The sequence below is a fragment of the Ornithodoros turicata genome, chromosome 10 (assembly GCF_037126465.1).
Source record: "Ornithodoros turicata isolate Travis chromosome 10, ASM3712646v1, whole genome shotgun sequence".
In the NCBI taxonomy this organism is placed as follows: Eukaryota; Metazoa; Arthropoda; class Arachnida; order Ixodida; family Argasidae; genus Ornithodoros; species Ornithodoros turicata.
Genome location: NC_088210.1, coordinates 15764659 through 15788251, shown reverse-complemented (window position 1 = coordinate 15788251; position 23593 = coordinate 15764659). Strand labels below are relative to the sequence as shown.

Here is a 23593-nt window from a genome sequence, read left to right as displayed (position 1 = left end):
GCGCGGTGAAAAAGATAGCGACATGGTGAAAAAGATGCGGCGTTGATTCGACTTTTTAAAAAGCGTAAGTTTAAGAGTTGAATTTTTCTGGCGCAAAAGCGTCACAAAAACCCAACTAAGCAACCAACACCCAGAACTGAAAAGAAAAAAAAAGTTAATATGGAGGGATATACGTAATTGACAGTCGACGTCTCTAAAAAAAATTATACTCACAGAGATAACCTCGACACCCAGCAAAAGGGCTTTGAATGAAGTGACGCTGACAATGAAGTTCATGTGACGGACAGGTGATAAAAATGTGTGGCAGAGAGTGTGTTGATCTGAAGTGCATTTGGGAGCGGAGGAAACGGGCAAGAGCCGTGGGACACAGCTGCTCAACTGCAGACAGGCCCCGGGCAGACTATGCAGGGGCCTCGCCCCTTTTTTCAAGCCTGTCACATGCACACGGGTGCATCGTGGGGTGAATGTGTATACGTTAGTGTGCATTTGTGCTGCTGTAACAACAGCTAAAGATGCATGTGGTGCGCATGAATTTTCATCATTCCCTGACATCTCTTTCATGGTCCATTTGTTTACCGAGGAAGTATTATTGATATTGCTGCATTTTAAAATACTCAGTGCCAAAAAGAAACTTCCAAGAATTATAAATGTGATAGGTATGCACGGATACAAGTGCTTTACGCATTGTATCTGCTGCCACTGAGAATGACCATTGTCCATACTGATCGCAGAGAGAGAAAATTATAGCATAGACCTGTATGTTTGCCACAGTGTATTTATTACAAAAAATGAAAGCATTCTGCACTCTGCTGATGCTCCATTCCTACAGGAGGCACCTCACAAACTGATAAGGACCATCAAGCTATGTTTGTCGCACACAAATGCTTAGGTATCTCCCAAGTGCATAACCATATTTACAAAAAAAAAAAAAAAAAAAAAAAACATCCCACGAGCTCCATACTTTTAAGTACCGAGTACTAAGATAAAACATGACGTTTGTTAAACTCAACACACCTGCCATCACATCAGCCACAGAAAGGTTTAACTTTATCTTGCAATGTGGACTGCAACATTCTTTTGAGTCAAGACCACATGCATTTCATCAGAGAAAATATGACGTGTGAATAATGCGAAAATTATTTCAAGTAATGCCATTGGCGTTATGCATACCTAATGTCCTAGCGGTCTACTTTTCCGAATCGATCAGTCAATGAACCAAGACACCTACAAAACAAAATAAATAAAAAGGCTTGGGATGAACGTAATGCCCCGAACAACATTCCACCTGATTTGGTATCCATGCACAAACTACATGTCTTGTCGAACTATACCTTCTTAATGCATATTTGTACATCCTGTGTAACCGCGATAAGTGCCTATTCGTAAATGAGTCACGAGTTTCATCAGAATGTACAGAGGCTATCGTTTGAGAGGAAAGCACACGACCAAAAACTGTTGATTACGATAAAGACAGAGATTATGACTATGAAAGCAACTTATCGTTATGCTCTCAAGCGTAATGCAAGGCACACCTCCGATTTTTAGTTTGTAATTTTCAATGGTACACCAGCACGAAGTTTTCTTGTGTGTGTGTGTGCAATTCCAAAGTGACGAGTATTGCAATTTAGTGGACATCCCTGTCCCTGTGGTAGTTCTGGCGCCACACTGTTGAATCCCGGCGAACCAGCCCACTACGCCAATGCCAGACTAAGACACTGGAACACGTCATGTCATGTGAAACCCAGCATTATCGCAGTCTGAAACACGTCATCGACACAAGTGACTGTTATGCAATGACGATGCCCCATTTTAATATTAGAAAACACTTAAAAGGAAGACGTTGCAAAACAAACATTTGCAGGTGCAGTTCAATAGTGGGTGCAGCGAATGTAGACACAAAGACGTTTACAACACTACATTTCTGTATAGCCCCGTCGCATGTGACCGGGGCAGTGCTCGTGCCAGCTATCTGATTTGAGCAAGTTGGTCAGGAGGCATATCTCATGAAATGTCTCTCTCTCTCTCTCACCACCTTGCATTCTGTTCTCTTCTGCATGAAGAAATGCACGTGACACACATGTTCAAAATGGCTTCGAACATGTCTGTGGAGCTTATCACGAAAAGCTAATGACAATCACATCGTTCTAATTGAGAAATGCGGTGTCCCCAAACGTAAACATGGCAGTTGAATATGCATGGCTTATGAAATTTCTGATTGCTATAATGAACACACTGCACAGTTCGTTCCCAATACAAGATACACCCATATTGAAGGGTCTGCAAAAGCGTCTGGCAAATGTAATGCACGCTGCCAGCCAAATAAGGACAGCCACTAAAGCAGAGTTAGGTACTGCAAAACATAGCAGAAAGAACGGTTTCGTTGGGAACACCAGTTCTGGTGTAGGAGACAAAGTGTAGGAGTCAAACCGGATATATCGCTGGTACTCCGGACCAGCAAACAAAGACAGTCATACTTTGGTCAAGCTATACTGATCTATGGAGTGACGAGAGTCAGATAAGACTAAATGGATAGGAGATGTTGATGATAATGGTGTGCAAATAATGTTACGTTAACTCTTTCAGATCCTCATCAAATACTCTTTTAGGCTAACACTCTAAAACATTTTAACTAGTCATTCTTTTTTTCCTCAACATGTATTAATGTGCATGCGGCATTTGGACTTCCCATGCAAAGCCCATTGCTTCCTTACACTTATGTTATAGAATCCTAATGCATTTAATATTGTACACTGTAAGCGATTTGTTGTTTTTTGTGCAAATGCAACTTCTTGCACTGCTAGCTGATATACAGCACCGACATGGGAAATTCTCATCTGAAAACATGTCAACATTGTGTTCACACGTGATTACAACTATCACATGGTTACTTTACGCAGTGCCCCCCCACGTCAGCTTTAAACTCTCCTGCCCTTCCCAGGCACGCAAAATCACACAAAGAAGAGTACGAAATCTCCACCGCAGAGACAACCCATTTTTGTTGTTCCTGCTTCGAGAAACCGGGGCAGAAACTGACAAATGCATACACCGATTTTTTCACGTATTTGACACCACCAAAAGAATCTTCTCTGTACATATGTACACACGCTCGGACGCGTTGCCCGATCACTTTGTCACGGGAAACTGAGAATACATTGCAGCCATCTGCGAACTGTAACCCAGTCCAACGCCCCTCTGCGTGTGGGTCGAAATTCGGGCCATCTCGTACTGTTGGTCCAGGTCTCGAAAGATCTTCTCCTGCTTGCTGAGAAGGGGGTCTAACTTATCGTCCTTGCTGCTCTCGGTAGAGCTGCCCGAAGTCTGCGGAGCATCCCCTTTGATCCCCATCAGTTTACGGAACTTTGCGGTCATCTTGCCGTCATCGTCCTGCGTGAACGTCATCTTTTCCCATACCTGGGCGCAGGTCGGTGCGGGTTTCTTCTGCGAAAAAGAAAGACGCTCAACGTAATTAGAGAAGCACTATATCGTGGTTGTGACTTCTACAAAGCACAATGTTGCATTTTTTATATACTTTTTTTATTCCGCGTCAGCGCCGCGAGGCAACTGCGGCTACGAGCAGCGTACAGACGTGGACAGATGGAGAGAGGACAGCAGGGAGGAGTAGTCGCTGTAACTTTGTTACGTTCTGGGAATTCTTTTGACAAAGAAACGGCACTTCGAAAGTCCGGTAGTATTATTGAGACACCGTCGAATACCACAACTACACACGCTGTTATCACTGATGATGACTGGAGTGTTTATGGTGCACGAGCAACTAAAGTTATAGTGCACCAAAAAAAAAAATATGCGCGTGAATCACCTGAGGCGGCATTTGGCGGATATTCAATTTCGCTTCTCTCATCCTATACATGGGTTCAGTTCAATAATGTCACCATTCGTTCCATGTCTGCTTCATTCATAGAACTATTTGCTTCATATGCACTCCGGCTATAAAATGGCTATTTGCACATTTCTAATAAAGTTCCCTCGCTTCTAACAGTCACTGAGTTCAACATCTTTACGAATAATGCCATCGCACCTGTTTCATCCATAAAAGATATATGCAGAGTGAACGTTGCGTTAAGGCATGTACAAGTGGGTCATGGCAGCATTTTTAATTAAATTAGGGATTGCCTAATTTTATAAGGATAATAGGGATTGCCTAAAATTAGGGACGTGCCAACCGAATCCCCGAATCCTAGGCAGGGATTCGAGATTCGAGAATCCGAATCCAAATCCCAGTACCTAAAACAGCGAATCAAATCTTTCGAATAAACCAACCACGTCTGTTTAGCACTCCCAGAATCCACCGAAAGCCCCTCTTTGCCCGACGGGTGTTATCTTGTTTGTTTACATTGCACTGGACTGAAAGAGTTCAGGCAGGAACTGTTACATTACAAGTCTAAACGTAACATGGTTTTTGCTTTTGATTGTTGCTTATTTTTATGGAAATAATTCGGACTCGCGAATTTATGCATCTCTCGTAGTCGATGAACGTGTTAAATAAATTATACGTTCAAGAAGAACTACATGGGCATGTTTTCTCCTGAAAGTGAACTGTTATTTAATTTGTTTCTCATTAAACGAAGGTATCATATTCTGCTCCAAAACACTTTTCAGTAGAGGTTTTTTTTTCCTGGCTTTTTAACCCTTTTTAAAGAAAGGATTCAAAAGATTCGAGATTCGTGGATTCGGATTTGGAAAATTCTGAATTCGTCCCGTCTCGAACTAAAATGCGTTCCCATCCAAGTTTACATCACCAGGCCACTCCACTCCCATGATTGGCTAAATAGGCCCGGAGAAACTTTTTAGCGGATCTCACCTCTTCTGGCACTTGAGCTGTCTTGTTCTGCCACAGCAGCTTTCGCTTCTGCATCTGCTCCGCATACTTGAGCGGATTCACCGCCGAGGGGTTGTAGTAGCTGGGCAATCCAATGCCTGTCATGGCCTTGGCTTGCTCATTCGCTGCCACCAGTGACTGCTGGATCAGCTGCTGCGGCGTCACGCCCCCTGAGCCTCCTCCGCCTGCCTTCAAGGCAGCCGCCCGGGCTGCAGCCACCTGAAGCGCATTATTTCCAGGGTTGGACTTCGATTTTGCGCTATTTCCTGAGAAAGAGGTAAAGTTTCCCATTGTACATTCACTCTTTATACCTAGAGCCCGGTGGTTTTAGGGTTAAAGTTTCAATATGGCCTAAAAAAAATTTATTTCCTAATCAACCTCGCTTAAAGAATCGGCATGCAAGACATAAATGCAATCAGTGAACACTATGCACTTCGAAGAATTTCAAAAAAAAGGAACCCGCAAGAAAAGAGTATGCGGTGCCACTGAGAGCGAAGGCGTCAGTATTCTAGCAACGCTGCGCATCTCCACTCTCCGCCCCACCTTTGAAGACTGCCAGCAGCTGCGGTGAGGAGACAGAAACTGACCTTCAACAAGTAATGTTGCCTGGCACATTGGGCACCCTGAGACGTCATACTTCTCTATACTAGATATTAATTTTATGATAATTAAAGGAGCCCAGAAAGCCATTCAAAATATTTTCTGTTTCTGACAGATTATGAAAGGATGTGACTTAAAAAAAATCTGTATGCAACATTTTTCGTAGGGGAAAAAAAAAAAGAAAAGGAAGAAAAGCCCTGAAAATCAACACGCGCGTTCCCGCTCAACTCGCTCTGTTGGGCAAAACGAGCAGGAAGAAAAACGTCACTGTTGTTACGGTTACACAGGAGACTGTGCTCCGACTGGGGCCAGCGTTTTCTGCACCTTCTTTTTTCATTTCTCTCCCATTTCGCTTCCTGGGAAGCAGACGACGTTTCTCCAAACTAGCTACCGTTGTGACGTCAAAGCGACTCGGCCGGCCGGTTGCAGGCATTGCCACCGTTACGCACGGTCGCCATTTCTGAAGTCAAAATTCTGCAAGATTTACGCAGCTGTTGAACGAATTTAGGCCGTTCACTAAAAATTCGGACTGCTCGAGAACTCTGACTGATTCCGTGGCTCCTAGAAGAGCAAAAAAACTGGTCGGCGACAGCAGTTGCACATGGCCCGTTGTGTGATGGGTACACCCCTTTCACGAGACACTGGTGCAGAAGACGCTAGGGTGCTGGCGAGACAAGGCAAGATGCAGAACGAGACGCGTTCCGCTAATGCGACGGGCCTGCTAACAATATTAATTCATACTGTGAATTACCAGAGGAAAGCATTTATTATGGTCGCTGCAGCAGTGCACAAAGCATTCAGTGGGTTTGGGCAACTGCCCAAAGAACTGAAAGTTTCTGCAGAAAGCAGGCTTGTCGTAAAAGAACTAAACAAAACCTAAACACCTAGTTCAGTCTACTAATCTAAGCTGCTGCAAGCTTATATAACTAGGAGTCTAGGTCTTGTTCACGATTTAAAACACTCCCCCAACTCACCTGCACCCCTCTCCTTCTCCGGCGACCGCCTCCTCTCTGGGGATGAACTTCGCCTGCTCCTGCTCCTCGACCTCCTCCTCCTGGGTCCCCTACTGGAGCCCTGGTAGCGTCTCCTGCGCTCCTGGCTGCGGCTACGACTACGGCTCCTGCGATGCCTATGATTGCGCTGGTCCCTGCGCCTGTCCTCCTCCTCCTCTCTCCTTCGCCTCCTTTTTTCGTCTTCATCTCTGTGTCTGTCCGAGCGGCCCTGGAGGAAAGAGGCGTCTAGCATGGGGAAACAGCAAGAAAGCATTAGAATTTGTGCCCTGAACAATGTCGACTACTAATGTTTTTTTGTTTGTTTTTTTCGCCATTAACACTGCACAACTTTAGGCCGCAGCAAGAGATGCAACACATTATAAAAGACAGGGCATAGGGCAGCTCTCTTGGGCTTAGGGCATTCTACCTGGACAAAGCCCAATCCACGCCTTACTGCTTTGCTGCTTGGTAGCACGCGGAGAGTGAAAAAAATGCAACATCGCCTCTGTACATTGCACTCTGTGTGTAAGTGTACCAGGGTAGCCAGTTTGACTTCGTCGAAACTCACATCCCCATTTTTTTTCCTTTGATCACATCTCATCAACATTGCCTCCTTCCAATGCAGTTTGTACTACTTGTGTCTCACAAAGTGTGTAACCCCCTTTTAAACAGCGATAGCATGTTCCTAATTCGTGTTCCAAACAGTTCTGCTGCAAAAGCAACTTTGCACCCTGTCAAGCGTAAAGTAACCGGGGTCACAGTAATCTGTCATTGTCTTTTGGCCCTTCATACCTGTCTGCAACTTTTCAAGTCACTTATCTTCTGTTTTCAAGCAGCTTTGAGGAACGTCCCTCTGTGTGACAGAACTCTGCCTGTTCCTTGGCCCTTCTAGTCCAGTAACGCGACCTTATTATACTCTAAAACAAGTAACCTCCTCTAAGCTTTGCCATAAAGGGTCATAAAACAATTATGAGGCTGTACAAAAGTATGTTAGACAATTACAAAGAACTGGCAGAGAGCACTTGGTTGTCTGTCAACAACACTGATAACCTCCGAACACTTTAACCTCGTTAATTGTCCTCTTAAGACCTCCTCATACGTCGAACTAGCTTTATTGCCCAAAACACTGCAAGTTGTGAGAAGTAACTTAGCTAACTAGTACTGCTAGTTTCCCTCTCTCAGGGAATATGTACCTAGATTCATGATTCATTAACTATAGTTGTGTTCAACTCACGATATCCTATATTATAACGACCATGTCATAGGCATCCCTTCCCAGCGCCACATTTGGAAGCTAGCAGTGGCGCTACGCATCGGTCCGGCTATTGCCTTCTCAATTTATGCAATACTTTGTACTCCAGCTTACCTTAGTATTTTTGTACAACAAGCATGTCCTACGTGAGATGCTTCTTTCTAAAGTTGATTATCATCATCATTCTATGTGTTTTCATAGGAGCTGTTGCTGTCGTCTGCAACGGTAGTCGTACGTCCGCATCTGTGCGCTTAAAACTCAAACTTCCGTTGTCCAATCATGATGTAGATCTCTCGGGGCCGGTTCAGTGCCAGAACTCTTTCAGAGTTCTGGCACTGAAACGTAACCAAACCCACATTCATTTCGGTTTCAGTCCCTGCTTTGAAAGTCCTTGTGTTTGTTTCGCACAAATGCAGTTTTCCATGCAACTACTCGTCTTGTATGTGTAAAATGGCGCATTCAATGCCATGCTCCGTACATTTCAACCTATGACACGCAGCTGAATTACTCTCCATTTCATAGCAAGTACACGTTTTACATGTGTTTGTTCATGCAGATTTTGTGTGTGTGTATTTTTCTAGTGAACTGTTGGAGTTTGCATAATGCTTGTATGCTTTCTTGTTCTCCTCTCTTTGTATAATGCCCTTCTTGGGCCCTTGCATTATTATTACATAAATAAATAAATAAAAGGTCAGAAGAGATTGATGTGCAGTTTTGCCACTGTGACTGCAGTCACAGAAAGGCACACATGTAGCTAAATTTGCAGGCAGCACATAATACTAACAACGAGAATAATACATATACACAGAGGTTCCTGACATGGGATAAGACACTAAGAAATCTATTAGTCTCAAAGATATGGGGTAAACAGCATTTATCTTCGGGGAAGTTTGCTGCATAGTGCTCTGCCGTACGGACATTTAGTCAAATTTTAATTGTGAGAAATTTAATGTTCTGAAATGAACTCCAAAATCCGACAAGTTAAAATAACGTAAACCTGCAGAGGCTGAACTAAAGGGCCACTAAAGTGTAAGAAATGCTCCTTGCAAGATGAAAGATACCATTACCTTTAATTAATTTGCGTTAACACCAACGCAAAAGGAACGGGTATCGGGCTTCTTGAGATAGGAGAACATGCGTTGCGATCTTTTTCGGCCATAAGTCATGTACGACGTAAGGGATGAACATCCGTTCCTTTTGTGTTGGTGTGAAGACAAATTACAAATCGTTTGGGTTTTTCATCCAAACGAGGAGCAATTTTTGCACTGCCAAGCCCATTTAAGACGAACGCAACGTTAAAGCCTCAAAGAAGCGCAAGGCTCTGCGCAAAAGCTTGTACCTTATTAAATTTTAGGAAGTCTCTAGTGCGTTTCTTTTTGTTTGCAACTAAAGTAACCAACTTAAAGTAACTTCATTTCAGCTGTTACCACTACACCAGGGAGCAGAGGCGTGGAAAGTGAAGAAATTGCGAACGAAAAAAAAAAAAAGAAAAGAAGACTTCACCGACATTGTGAACCAATCTGCAGCAGCGAAAACCACGAATGTCAAGCTATAAATTTTGCCTACGTACTGATCTATCTACTCTATCATTTCTCCTCAATTGTTAATTGAAAGATTAACAAGCTCGAGTTGTATTTTGAGTTATCAATATGGTAGCAGTGTCCTGGAGATGCGTATTGGATGGTTTTTGACAGGGGAGCAACCACAGTGCTTGCTGTGGGGGCTTTTCTTCCTAGATATGCCACTGCTAGGGAGCATATTTGGCAGTGGATTTGGGACCTGCAATGGATCTGCAGTGCTCATTCAGATCCTGGCAAATAAAGAAGAAAAAATGATTTTTGTTTGTCAGATTTCAGAGTTCAACTCAGAAAACTTGCTAAAATTTACGTGTAGTATATGCCTAAATGCGTTTGACCCCGAGACTACAAGTACAAAGTCAGTTAGCAAGCTGATATTTGCAAGCTCCAGAGTTCCACCAAGTTCCTAATGAAGCTCTGTAGTTCTTTACGTATCGATGGCTATCAGAACAGATCCGCTCAAAATCATTTTCTCATCAAATCACTCTCACAACTGACATTCGCGGCCTGTGAAAGGTTACACACATCACGGTGCAATAATAATATGGGAGTTCTACTTTTACCGTGTGCAGTGCTACGTACCTTAGCCTCTCAACGATGGATGTCATCCGCCTGCGGTCGACAGTATGACGAAGCCATTCTCAAGAAGTTTCTTGGGTAGCAACAGTCATAAAGAGGTGTTAATACCGCGGAGTTCATACCTTAGCGTTTCTGCATTTGCTCATTGTGTAATACGCGCGACAGAATCTCATTTTTTCAAGACACAGAATGGCGTGTTCAAAACCAGAATCTGCTGCCTCTGCAAGCACCTTGCTTTTGCAGCGTCTAGTATGGCGTGGGCATGATCAAACCACAATCCATGACACCATTTCACTCACTTAAAACAGCACTGAATAACATATCAAAGATGCACAACGTAAAAATATCTTTGACCTACCACCCGGCAACCTGTAGGTGAGGATCTTCTCCTCTCAGGTGTGTTCCTGGTCATTTCCAATTCTGTAAAAACGCAACACAGAAAGGCATAAAGATTAGGTCGAGTTAGGCCTAACGAACCTCCGTACTACCTCCCAATCAAGGTTATTAAGGACTTAAGGCCTTCGGCAATGCGAACCCTTGTGCAATTTAATATTGCTCATACTTGTTTTATTTTACAATACGCGTTTCATAATACTTACTTGCGGAAACGGTCCTAACTTCGGTATTCAAGTACCTCAACGGAGCCTTTTGATGCAACCGTAAAAATGGTAAACCAAACGCGACACTAGCGACATCTGCAATTCTGCAATCTTGCACAGCTTCTTTCCCGACAACCATGCCGACAACAAACCCATTCTGTAGAAAAATGTGCATTCATTTTTCTATTTAATCAACGCGCTGGTAAAAACGTAGTGGTCTTAAAAGAAAACATTACACATTAATGCTTTATTACGAGCAATCAACACAAGTCACAATACATTTTCCGTCAGCAGGTGGCACGAGTGATGGTCACATTTCATATCACTTTCTGGCGCACTATCAAGATATCCATTAATTACTGGGTTTTTTTCATTGTTCACGTGATTTTTGTCACCAATATCAGTAGGGTGGAAATCCCCTGCTCCCGCTGCAATCATCTACAGACGAACAGACGACGTGCAAGAGCGAAGGAGAGAGAGAAAGTTCGGAGAAAGGGAAATCGGCGGGCAGATAGTAGCAGATTGCCAGCGAGAGTGGAGAATTTATTCGGCTAGCGGTGTTTTAAACGGTCTACTTGCTTTTCTGGCTCTGCGCTTTAAACGTCACGCAATGGCATCCCTCGTCGGAAAGTGGAAGCTTCACGAAAGCGAAAACTTCGATGAATTTCTCAAGGCACTCGGTGAGCAGAATTTGATGACCACACGCGTTCTCGTGTTGTTGAGTGCTGCTCGGTTACCACTGTCTCTTCATCATTCCATGCGTGTGAGCAGTCGGCCCGCTGCGGCTTCTCCGCCCATTTCTGTGCGCAACTAAATGAACTAAACCCCGCAACAATCGCGGGCCGCATGCATTTCTTTTGTTCAGTTTCGCTCCGCTTTGCAGATGGTGGTAGAAACAATAAGCTCAGGGCGGTACCGCGCGTGCTGTTCTATGTGTCGCTCGTTTGAAGCATATTACTTGAGGCCTCTTCCGCACCGTCAATTAATGTTGCGTCGCGTCGCCGGAGGAAAAAACAAAAAAAGAAACTAATCTATATGAAGGACGGCGCAGCAACGGGAAGTGTCAAAACCATTTTGCTGCTTCCTGCACTTCCTTTGCAGAGGTATATCTATGATCATCCTGTGCACGAAAGTCTCGTTATCATGTGTAAATAAATAAGTTGCTCCTACCTTTTAATATCACTCTTTGTCCTGCTGAATCTAAGAAAGGCATAGCTGGCGCTGTTGAGATTGCACCATTCGCATAGTGCACGGCGGATAAAACGTTTTCATTCAATAAGCATACGACAGAGGCTCCACAGAATTATTTTACTTATTTATTTATTGCTCACTAACACTGATTGCGAAAGTGATTTGCCTACTTTCGCCGAATCCGACTCACAAATATAACGGCAAGCTAGCAGACGAACTTCCATACTCGGCTTCAAGTGTGTAAGTTCCGAAACTGTGAGGAGGTGAGAAAAGATTCACCGTTGTATGACAGCGGATTTAAAAAAAATGCTGGCCCCGAAAAACCTTACAGTCCAATAAAACTGCACTTCACACAGCATGTGATTACGCGTTGCGTAGCAAACTTTTTTATTGCCTATTATGCGACACGGAAGGCGAGGCTTGATCGTCGACACTTCGCTAACGAACCACAAACAGAACCGGCTTTTTTTGCGTAGTTTAGTAACGGGCTTTCCTGTTTCCTCCACGTTTACAATATCGCGCTGTAACGTCAATAGTGTTACGTGGAAGTGGGAGGTTAGTGAGGCAGAACATTTCTTGGCAAATCTCAAATTCTTCCTCGCGCCAATGTCGTGTACCTTACACCGTAGAATGTTATTCGCTTCCTGTACGACGCGACCACGAACGGAAAAGCGATACGATGGTTACGTTGCCTCATCTCCATTGCACGTGCTCCTGTGTGGCTGAATATGTGATTTATGCCCTTCACGTCGGTGGCTGACATGGAGATTCGTTGAGCAGACGAGAAATGCATTCTAAACGACGACGCATTCCCGAATTCTATTTCCCGTGAAATTGCGGCTGTATATTTTTCGGCCTTTCGCGTAACTTCTATAGACTTTGCAAAGAGATCTCTGATAGATTAATTACTGGCCCGGGACAGAACTATCCTTGTGAGATACGTAGCTTTGGAAGCTTTGTTAGTATTTACCTGTCGTCTGCATTGTTTATCCCCTGTCGTCTGCTGTGGTAACGCCACCTGGCGTGCCAGCAAAGACCGCGTTCTACGCAGGAATGGGCCATTCTGATTTCTATCTTCCGTGGGAATTCGCCGTGCACTTCCAGTGACCTGGAAGCATGTAAGAACCGTGTGATGCGTTGCGCAATTTGGAGCAGTTGGTTGAGTTTCCGGCATGCTAATTAGCGCGAGTGAGTTGTACTGCGGCCGGCATCATCTGGTTGCTGGCAGGCACAGCCGGCATAGCTGTCGTGAATCGGACAAGTCGTGTCTGGCGAATGTATCTCACCAGAGACACAGACGAAGGGCATGGGCATATGATATGGGTGTCTGCAACCGTGTCTGCAATGTCGGTGGAGGCAGTACAGGCCTCCGACGACATTTTCTTCATATGAGTACCATTTATAACCTGGTACTTATTGTTCTGCTCTCTTCAATTGTTCTACTGTGCTTATTATTGCCCATTGCGGCGTTAGTCTCCAAAATTAGCGTTTATGCGTTAGCTAGCCGAAATAACTTTTTGCTATAATTCGAAGTTTTGACGGTCTCCAGCTGGTGCTGGTCTGGTATTTTTTCATGCTCTTCAGTAGAGATTTGCGTAGGATTCTCATCTGGGGAGTGGCACCCGTATCTGCTGACTTGTGATGCGTGTTTTTATTCGATTATTTTTTATGTATTTTTTGGGGGGAGGGGTCATTATAAGATCTGTGGGGTGGATGCTACGAAAATCCCTCTTTCTTCAGCAGCAAACTTTGTTTTGAACAGATCGAAGCAGAAGCATCAGGTCGAGAGCCGCCGGTATTTCGAAACGGAAGCAATTGTTCCATTAAAAGCTCGTTTGAGCAGCTTCGTTTCAGAGAATGAAATTACGAAGCAAATGGCCACGTGTAGCAGCGCCCGCGCCGTCCAGAGTGCCCGATAATGCTACAGGTGTAACTCAATGATCACACTTTTGCATCATGAGTAACCGCATTGTCTGAGGAATCCTAAGAATTCAATACCCTCGCTTGCACCTGAGCTATCCAGAAACTGAGCTGCGCCTCAGACATTGGAGGAGCTCGCGTACAACAGGGTGACTTGATACGTTTACGAGATGAATAGAAAGCAGACCTGAGTCATAAAGCACTTTTTATACATGTGACTGAAAAAAAAGCACTGACTCACCATTGCACAGTGTCAGTATTTAATTTCATGTTGGTTCATAGTGCCGCGTGACACCAAGCAGCAAAATATATATTGGCCCAATATTGGCTATATATCGGCAATACTGGTCAAGATGGCCGGTATTGCCAATGTTCAGCCGATATTGGACCAAGATGTTGTGCTGCTTGGGACAGCATCCATGCAGAGCACCTTCGTGCACAATGCTGTGGACTCACGATTATTTTAATGATATGGCAGGTTCAGAGTAGTTTCGGTTTCCAAGATTATGTTTCATCGAGCATTGTTCCTTTGAAAACCCGGCCGTCAGATGGACGCGCGAAAAACTGCGGTTACGCTTTGGTTACTCTGATGGCTGTCATGCGTGGATTATTGTCCTTGATGGTTTGATGTGTTCGGCCTCCACCTCTGTTGCGACAAACGAACATGGTCGATCGTGGAAGGACTCCCTCCATTACGGTAACCGTGCAAATCCCCAGTAAATCCAAAATCAGTGAGTGTTAGACAGAGCGTGCGAGTTTTGGAACACGCTTCCGGATAGACATCCGGGTGACGTCCGGTGATGCCTTTCTTCTTAGGTGTTGGTATGACCTGGAGAAAGCTGGCGTCGACGTCGAAGCCAGTGGTGGAAATCAAGAACGAGGGCGACCAGTGGTCCTTGAAGACGTCGACGTTCCTCAAAACCTCGGAGATAAAGTTCAAGCTCGGCGAAGAATTCGAGGAGAACCGTATCGACGGTGTCACAGTCAAGGTGCGTGGTTTTCCCAGACTGTCGTCTGCTATCGGTAAACTGTCGTCTGCGCTCCGAAAGAGATACGGCGGGAAAGGCACATTGCGAAACTTTCTCGTCGAGATGTATTGCGTGCTTAAAACTCGTGTCAAGAATGTTCAGCTTCCAGATTTGTGTCAGTATAGAATAGGCAAAAATGAAAAACAGCGCTTTCCAAAATTCTATTCATAATTCCGCCATGTTCTTGTGCTGCCGGGTCATCGGTGAACTCCAGAGGGCGTATTGACTAAAGGCCAAACAAGAAGACTGCCTGCCATGTTGCGGCACTGTAAAGATGCAGCAAAACAGATATCGTAAGGATGTTTCTGCTGCTGCGAAACTGCGCAAATCCGTATACAGACGAGGCCTAACAATTTGCCGACGAAGAACTAGGCTGAACATAATTTTTGTACGAACTTTTAGTATACGTACTACGTTGTCCAATGTGTACTTCAGGTCCCAAACTCTTTTTATTCATTTATCATTATCACAAATTCCGTACTTCAGTTTGGGCAAGTTTGAATAATAGTCTCACACGCTCATCAAGTACATGCAAGACAGGTCTTATTATAGTTATTTTTTTCGGTACAAATCTGATTTCGCCGGATCTCTATCCACTGCATCTTTTTTTCCCTTCAGCCGAGTTGCAAAAGATTTTCCTTTACATGCCTCAGAGCAAATTTTTTACACTCCCTATTTGTTAAAGGCCTTTAACCCCAGAAAGCGAGAGCCTTGCTGTAAGTGGCACAAAGGCGTTCACTGAAAGGGAAATTGAAAGCGATGACATTTCTTGTGCAATTTCGCGGTGCCCCAAAAGAAGGGGGGGGGGGGGGGGTGAACCCAATGAAGGGAGGCTCCCCATGTTGTCTGGATACGTTGCATATTGTGCCCCCTCAAAGGCAAGAACACGGGGTTCGGGGAGTAAATGCAGGAGAGGGAGGATTCTATGGACTGGTATGCAGTGAACAAAGGACGATACCAAGGAGGAAGTGATCTATTACACTTGCACGTCACCAGGGGTCGAAGCACCGGATGCGCGTAGATTCGTAGGACTCCGAATTTAATGTCAAATCACGTTGTTTCGGGCTTTGTTTATGCTTTCACTTTACGTGTAACAATTTTCACGAGTAAAATCTAAGGTCGCCTCTTGCAAACACCTCGCGTCTTTAGTGGCAAAAATTGGCCGTTTGCAGACGACATGCTCACGCCGATTCTCGTCAGCCACGAGAGCGCGTGCGCATCCAAAACCCAAAGCGCTGGCTATTTCTTTTGCGCCCCAAAGCGATTTGGTCCCCTATTCTAAACCTCACCAATATTGTCGAGAACGGAGTCCGGACAGACGGGTCATGTCTACAACGACGACAACCCGGTTGAGAATTCGTGCGAGTGCGGACTCGTTCAGAGGGCCACTTGATTGATGTACAGTTGGCCGTGAATTACAGGGACACCCCTGGGTGTCTATTGACGCCCGCTTGTGTCGGGCTGACGCGTCACTTTATGTGTCTGGCTTTCTTCACAAGGTTTCGTTGAAGTGGTCTTACGTGTAAGCTGTTCATAGGGATCGATAACCAGCTATGGAACGCCCTCTTATCTCCCGTATTTACAGGATAACAGAAGTGCACTTTAGTCCTTTGAACTCTCCGAAGAAGAATTTCGAGCTGTTGCATGGTACTTGAGGCTCGCGGCTTTTGAGAGCGTCAGTAAATAGCGACATTCACAGTAATCCAGCGGTTACTGGATCAGTTGCAACATTTGTTTATGCGAGTAACCTTGGTTCCTTATGTATGCAGCCTTGTATCGTTGTTCCCATAGAGAGTTACTGAGGCTAAATGCGACTCTATTTTATTTTTTCTCTTCTCTTATAGACCGTTATCAACCTCGACGGGGACAAGTTGGTCCAGAAGCAGTTTGGAGACAAGGAAGTCAGCATTGTCCGTGAAGTGGACAACGGAGAGCTCAAAGTGGTGGGTTTACTTGGTGTGGCTCGCGTACTTTACTGTGGTTATACGTTTACTTTCTGTGGAAGAGGTGGTCCTTTCTTCCGAACCGGTCCTGACCAGCGCTACCTAGATACTTCCAAATCGTCCTAAGTAGTCCCTCTAATCACGGGCATGCATTAAGCGACCGTTGCCATAGAAACGAGCCACCATCAGCCGCATGTGCAGCCACATGCCTTCTGCGTCTGAAATCGTCTGCGGCGATTGGGTGAAGCAGACGACACCGCGTCGTCTGCTTCTACTCAAAACTTGTAGCAGACGAACTTTTATCAGTAAGCTTGTAGTCTTGCACAGGAAGAACATCAGCCTGGTGTGTGGGTGTGTATGACGCATCTTGGTGTGCTGTGTTGTTGAATATCTGTATCACTAGGATTACGCATATGTCTGCCGTTTATCTTGCGATATAGAAGGGACAATGGCTTTGTTGAATGCTATCGGCTTCTGGCTGTGCACTTGTGGAAACAAAGTAGGGTCATGGTCCGACACTGCCTGAGCACCTAAAATTATATCGAGATTTGTATGGATAGTGTTTGAACTTGCGCTCCCTTGGAAGCGGTTCCGGGGCAGGTCGTGTTATCGTCAGCCGTTTTGAAGTGGGAAAGATATCCTCGCTAAATTGGAAAAACTGATTTCGGCTGGGTGAACTCGTGATACGTGTCCGCGTTTGCTGACCGTCGAGTTTTGAAAGATTAGACATCCGGCTGGAGATAGCAGAAACGCTAGTCAAGAGCATAGTGCACATCAGAGGCGTGACTTTATCTGATGCATATCTTGGGTAGTACTTCTGAGGAGTCTATTTCTGTCTCTTCCCTTTTCTTTTTTTTTTTTTTTACGTCTATGTTGCTTGCGAATGTGAAGGAAAAAATAGCGGGAAAACACAAGTTGAAGAGGTTGATTCAGTATAACTTCTTTCCTAACGGACAAGGCTTCCAACCGGGAAATGAATAAATACCTTTAACGCATTGTGTTCTTGTAAAACTACCGGACATTCAGTACCTTTTGTAGGATATCTTAAACCTTTAAAAAGATGGGGAGGATATGCTTTTTGTATTTAACAATCGCATTTCCACATTCTTTACAAGCTTCACTGTATTTTCAGTCTCTACTCCCACTTTAGAATTTTGATAAATACCTCGACGGCTGGTCGCTAATCAAACGAGAAATTGCAGTGAACAAAATTGGGCCGGTTCAGCGAACTGGTTTGAAATTAATTACACTAGAACCCGAACCCAACGAGTTTCGGTTTGGAACCTTCGTATCCGGTTCTTGTTAAAAAAACAAACAAAAAAACTTTAGATGGTGAATGCTTCATGAATGATTCAATGATGAATGGGGAGTTTCATCGCCAGGGGCGATACGCTACCCCAATGCTGGTGGTGATGTGGGGGAATGAAATGATGAGCCCCTTCACAATAAGGATCGAAATCCGATTGTGGGCTGGATTAAGATCGCTTTGGTCTACCCCACGACCTACTAGATTAACGACCATGTCAGAGGCAGCCCTTCCCAGCGCCGCATTTGGAGGCTAACGGTGGCGCCACTCATCGACCCGGTTATTGCTTCCTGGATTTCTGCTATACTTTGTACTTTATCTTACCTTCTTATTTTTGTACAAGCGGTGGATGTCCCACGGAAGATGTTTCATTCTAAAGTTGCTTATCATCATCATTCTACGCATTTTCGTGGGAGCTGTTGCTGTCGTCTGCTACGGTAGTAGTACGCCCGCTTCTGCGCGTTCAAAATTCAAATTTCCATTGTCCAATCACGATGCAGATCTCGCGGGCCGATAAGTAGCGCCCCTAGCGGATCGTGCGGACGGGCTCCTCATAGGGTTTGCCGATTACGACATGGTCGTTATAATCGAGTTGGTCGTGGTCTACCCAAGGCTAGATAACGAGGGCAACTTTTTCTGACACCCAAGTTATTTTCAATAATGGGTCGATTTAGAAACAGTTTCTGCTAACATTATCTAGGAGACGGAATCGAACGTTACTATCCACACCCCCGAGAAAGTCGTTGGAACTTGCCCCGCACAACGGACTGCGGAAAGACGAAAAAGTAAAAAAAAAGTAGGATCCTATCGGAATGATTTAATACAGCACGAGGCTTCAGACACTGCCCCATTTATCCTATGCGAAATACGTGACCCATATTAGGTAACGGAACGAACGCCGGTTGTGCGGTGTTTGATGGGCTTTCTGTCAGCTTTGTGCGCTTCCACATGCGTTCACAACATGTGTCAGCGTCTCGCGGGTAATTGCTCGTAAAACACGCACAGGAACACATTCTGCGAACGGGGTGTTTGTAACCAGCTGTTAGAACAGCCTCGGATGAGTCACACAACTTCCTGGATGACTTTGCGTTCATACACAACGATAGAAGGTGATGTTGTTCGCAGGGCAACGCTACAGTGTGGTAATATGGCCCAAAACAATCCAACAGGCAACAAAAGGTGGCCTGCCTCCACTGTTCAAAATGCAGCTTTTTTTTCCCCCACGGCCCACGGTGACTCGTTCAACCTTTTCTTTTGTGCGTTTTTCTCGATTATATACAGGGTGTTTCGCCTAAAACACCCCTCATTTTCCTCCTCTCTCCGGAACTTCCGTGCGCTCTTCTTTGCGACAATCAAGCAGGCCGGCCTAAAGCCCAATTCTTACTTTTTTTTGTTTTTTTACGATTTCTGTTGCGATACTGTGCATAGTTTTTGTTGGGTTCGTGGGTATCAGTGGAGGACTTCACACTTCTGTAAAAAAAAAAAAAAAAGTGAGGTTTGCTTGGCAGTTTTCGAAGTTCAATCGAAAAAAAATAAATTTTCCTCAATTAAAAATTGTCCAAAACCTTTCTAAATGGCGGCTAAAGTTCCCAGAGGGTAATTGCCGAAAGTCCCACAATCCTCCGAGTACCTCGCCAGTTATTTTTTATAACACCCCGTATACGCAGAACGAGCAACTTGAAATCGTACGATACTGCTGGCGAGGTACTGTATACAAAGTGAGAGAAAATGTTTAGTTGCCCAGTTCGGAGTAACTGCAGCCTTGTTTTTCTCTGCCCCGGAGTTTCGGAGAGAATGGGGGAACGCGGCCATACAACGGTTGTTTCACAATGCATAGGCGACGAGTAACAGTCGTGCAAGGCGGCCTGAATCCGTTGTGCAACGGTAGATGGAACAGATACGACGTTTTCGTTGTTTACCGGTTTTCCTTGCCTCTGGTTACGGCTAAATTAATTTATTCCATCATCCATTCCGTTCCTTGTGTGTGTGTTTGGGGGGGGGGCAATGATGGCACTTGAAAAAAAAAAATGAATAAAAGAGTCGTTTCTCTTGTACGATCAGTAGCTTCTAGCGTGGCGAGCCGATTTAGGATGGGGCCAATACGGCACATGCGAATGTGATCGATGTCGCCTTGCCGTCAGGTCGAGGGAGACAGCGCGTTTCTTTTTGTTTTGGCAGGGCAACAAATATGACCCCGAATTTGGAGGTCATGATTGTCGCTCAAAAAATAAATAAGTACAAATAAATAAAATAAAGGGCCTCCGCAAAAACTGCTCGTTTGCAGGTTCCAAATTATGATTTTTCTATGGCGATTTCCTCGCGCTATATCGACTTTTCGTTTTTTTTTTTTGTTTTTTTTTTGTTGAAAACTGCAACGGAATGAGCGCATTACAAGGAACAGGTTTAGTAGTCGATTTCAAGACACCCCAGGAGGTTGCTGAAAGCGACCACGTGGTGGTCCGCTTGACCGAAAATATATCGCCTTTTATTGAAAAAAAAAAAAAAAAAAAGAGGAAATTCTCTAATGAAATTCTGTCCAACACTCAGACACCATGTACGTATACTTCGATTACCTCGTGATGGATAGTTGTCTGGCGACGTAAACCCCCAATTATTATTATTATTGTGACGGATGGACATTGTACATTAGGGCGTGCATGATACAAAGGTGTTTGAGTGTCGAGGGAGCTGCATTATTTGCCTTGCAACGTAAAACGACGAATTATTACCGTGCTTCGGAAGGTTGACAATATTCACTGCTGGTACACTGCTCGTCAGCTGTTTTTCAGTCATTCTGCAAAACACGCACGATAAGCATCGGCGCAGAACGACCGATATCGATAAACTAACGGGACAAGCGAATAGGAGCTTTTCAGGCGGAATAATGTACCGAAAAGTGCGAGTTCGATAGTGGTGGGTGCGTGATCCGAGATTGTTATCTGAGTCTGGTGAGTACAAGGCGCGGGACAACAAACAACGTTGTTTGTTGTCGTCCGTCGTTGTTTGTTGTCCCGTCCCTTGTACTCGCCAGGCAGGGGGAAATGTTGCTTTCTACTGGACTATACCAGCTGGCTTGCATTCTCCCAGGCAGCATAATGTATACTGCATGAATTGCATGACAACCCGAGCCGTACAATGCATCGAAAGTTCAAGTGCATGCGCGTGGCTTGTAAGGTATCTTATCAATGCGGTGCTTCGGAAAGCCGCAGCCGTCATCATGTTCTTGATATCTCTGCTGCGGCTTTGCACCGCAAAGCACCGCATTGATAAGATACCTACAAGCCACGCGCATGCACTTGAACTTGAAGCCACAAGCATTATGCGGCTCGGATTGTCATGCAATTCATCTGTTATCGCCAGACAGTTGTAACGGGAGCCAATTCGCCCGTCATAGACAACCCTCGTGATAAATCGGGGATAATTTATGTCACAAAGTTGTCACAAAAAGGCGTACGCCTCCCGTTCTCAGCAAATCAGGGAAGGGAATGATGTCACTGGGGGTGATGGCTGACTACACTCTAAAAACAGAACTTCACCACATAGCACTCTCTTAGCCCATCATCATCGCGAATGACATCGTTCTGCGTCATGATTGGTTAAAAACGGGAGGCGTACGCCCTTTCTGGAACACTTACGCAGTTCCAAAAGAGGCGTACGCCCCCCACAAATCGGGAGTGATAAAGCTATTACTCTGTGCAATGGTTGGCCTTCACCGTGCTATGTGGTGAATTTGTTTTTAGAGTGTAGGGGCATAATGCGAAAGTTGCCCAAGCAGCACAATGTACTGAAAGTCCAGTGCAATAGGGGTGGGTGGATTGGTAGAAGACCTTGAACAGACTCGTGAAACTAAAGAACATTGATAAGACGCATACCCTCCACCCCTATTGCACTCGACTTTCAGTACACTGTGCTGTTTGGGTGTGTTGCCGTCTTTCATATTGGCAGCCCTTCTGTGTACTTTTCAGTGAAATTCACGCTTCCTTTTTACAGACGTGCACTCTAGATAACATTGTCTCCACCCGCAAGTATGTGAAAGAATAAGAATCTGCTGTCGAGTGAGTCCGAGGTGAACTCTCAGCGACCGACTGCCACAAGAGTCCTTCTGCCGAGTGGCCACACGAGATTTATTTGTTCCAGCTTGTGTTTGTTTGTTCTCGTCGCCAACTGTGACGCTCAGTTACAAAAAAAAGGGGGGGGAGGGGGCAGCTGTGGCACGCACTTGTGTAATCGTTACGAGATTTTGATTGGTTCCAATAAGTGTTCGAATAACCAAGTACTTCCATTTAAGAGTCTTCGAGAAATAACCGTTTTTGATGTGTATTTTCTATGAAAAGAGCCTATTTGAATAAAACACTTTATACTTCCTTTTCTAGGATGAGGACGGCGTTCTGACTCTTTACTTGTCGTTCGTGATGCTTTCATGATAGATAGCTATATACATAGTCTTCTCTGAAAGTGCGGAAGATACGGTTGACGGTATGCTGTAAAGGCCTTCTACAAGCGAGTGGATGAAAGCGACCTCTGGTTTGTGGTCGTGCTGTAGACTGGGAGGCGGTGGAATCTTGGGTTTCCTTTTGTTTTCCAGAAGGATGTTGGCACAGTTCCCTCTGGAGACTGTCCATGACGCATACCAACCCAGTCTCCCTTTCTCTTGCTGTGCTCTCTCCATCTGTCTATACGTCTGAATGCCACTCAGACACATGTGCTTCGCGGCGCCGACACACGGCCAGTAAATTTCGCGAATACTGAACGCTACGACTTCGTGCTACAACTTGAGGTTGCCCGTACCACGTCTTTGCGATATAAAGCGGTTGAAATGCTTAGCAATCTGTACAACTATATAACCGCAAGGATGCGAAAAAGTTTGCGTGTACACCATAGTGTTCAAAGTGTCAAATCTTGCTAGTCTGTTGTCGAGTGCACTTAAAATTCGCGGTATTCACGAACATTGAGGGTTTAATTTACACAGTATGTGGATCTTTAAATAACGCACGGATTACGATTCCCATTGGTTCCCTGTAAGCACGTGACCTCAGCGCTACCTCACTGGCGGAGACTCCTGCAGTGATCTGTCACCCTTTTACAGGCCATGTCACGTCGAGGCTGGGGGTACCTTGGTTCGTATCCCGGTGGGCTGAGCTGTCTGGTTTTTCCTGGGTTTTCCCCAAACGCTTTCAGACATATGTCGGCACAGTTCCCTTAGAAGTCGGCCCAGGACGCAACGTCGTCTGCTAGCTTGTGTGTGACGTCATAACGACGGCTACCCCTCTTCAGAGCAGAGCAGAGTTGTCACTCCTGGGCTACTCTGGCTAGTTTTCGCCCACTCAAATAACTGAGTTGCCAGAGTTGAATAAGAAAACGCACCCTTTCTAAGGGCCACAAAGTCACCTAGGATCGCAGGATGGCTTTGTAACCCTCAACATCAAGCAACTCACGAGCTACTGTACGGCCGTTGTTGCCCCGATTTGTTGAAAGCAAGAGGCGTACGCTTCCTGTTTTCAACGATCCGAAATTATGGTTGGGCTACCGGTGAATAGTTGGTCGTTCAGCTACCGGCCTGAAACGGAGACTTCGCAACGATTCGAAAAAAAAATTAGGTGAGCAACATACCGTATACGAACCACTCCCTCGATACCGAATACAACATTTGTATTCGTTTTGCGCGTGTAATTGATCTGTACATTATGACAACAGCAAATCGAAACTGAAATGCTAAGAGCAGATTCGTCCGGAGGAGGATTCCGTGACGTCACCCAGCATTGTCGTCTG

At 45.0% G+C, this 23593-nt stretch overlaps 2 protein-coding genes across 2 annotated transcripts; one reads left to right on the top strand and one right to left on the bottom strand.

The window, feature by feature from the left end:
• Positions 1–759: 759 nt before the first annotated feature.
• Positions 760–10524, bottom strand: LOC135370655 (arginine/serine-rich coiled-coil protein 2-like). Its single transcript, XM_064604442.1, has 5 exons — positions 10437–10524; positions 10196–10257; positions 6412–6658; positions 4820–5103; positions 760–3438 (listed from the first exon to the last, which is right to left on the bottom strand). Exons 2-5 carry the CDS (start codon positions 10247–10249, stop codon positions 3124–3126), a joined length of 900 nt encoding a protein of 299 aa, XP_064460512.1. The 5' UTR covers positions 10250–10257; positions 10437–10524; the 3' UTR covers positions 760–3123.
• Positions 10525–10905: 381 nt separating this feature from the next.
• LOC135370654 (fatty acid-binding protein-like) lies at positions 10906–22202 on the top strand. Its single transcript, XM_064604441.1, has 4 exons — positions 10906–11116; positions 14364–14536; positions 16420–16518; positions 21815–22202. The coding sequence occupies exons 1-4, from the start codon at positions 11047–11049 to the stop codon at positions 21863–21865; spliced, it is 393 nt and encodes a 130-aa protein (XP_064460511.1). The 5' UTR covers positions 10906–11046; the 3' UTR covers positions 21866–22202.
• The last annotated feature ends 1391 nt before the right edge of the window (positions 22203–23593 follow it).

Coding starts and splice junctions, on each gene's coding strand:
- LOC135370655 (XM_064604442.1), bottom strand. CDS start 10,249: ATGACCAGGAACACACCTGAGAGGAGAAGATCCTCACCTACAGGTTGC. Junction 6,659..10,195: donor CACCTACAGGTTGCCGGGTG/GTAGGTCAAAGA, acceptor TCTTTCCTCCAG/GGCCGCTCGGACAGACACAG. Junction 5,104..6,411: donor GGAGAAGGAGAGGGGTGCAG/GTGAGTTGGGGG, acceptor CCTCTTTCTCAG/GAAATAGCGCAAAATCGAAG.
- LOC135370654 (XM_064604441.1), top strand. CDS start 11,047: ATGGCATCCCTCGTCGGAAAGTGGAAGCTTCACGAAAGCGAAAACTTC. Junction 14,537..16,419: donor TCGACGGTGTCACAGTCAAG/GTGCGTGGTTTT, acceptor CTTCTCTTATAG/ACCGTTATCAACCTCGACGG. Junction 16,519..21,814: donor ACAACGGAGAGCTCAAAGTG/GTGGGTTTACTT, acceptor TCCTTTTTACAG/ACGTGCACTCTAGATAACAT.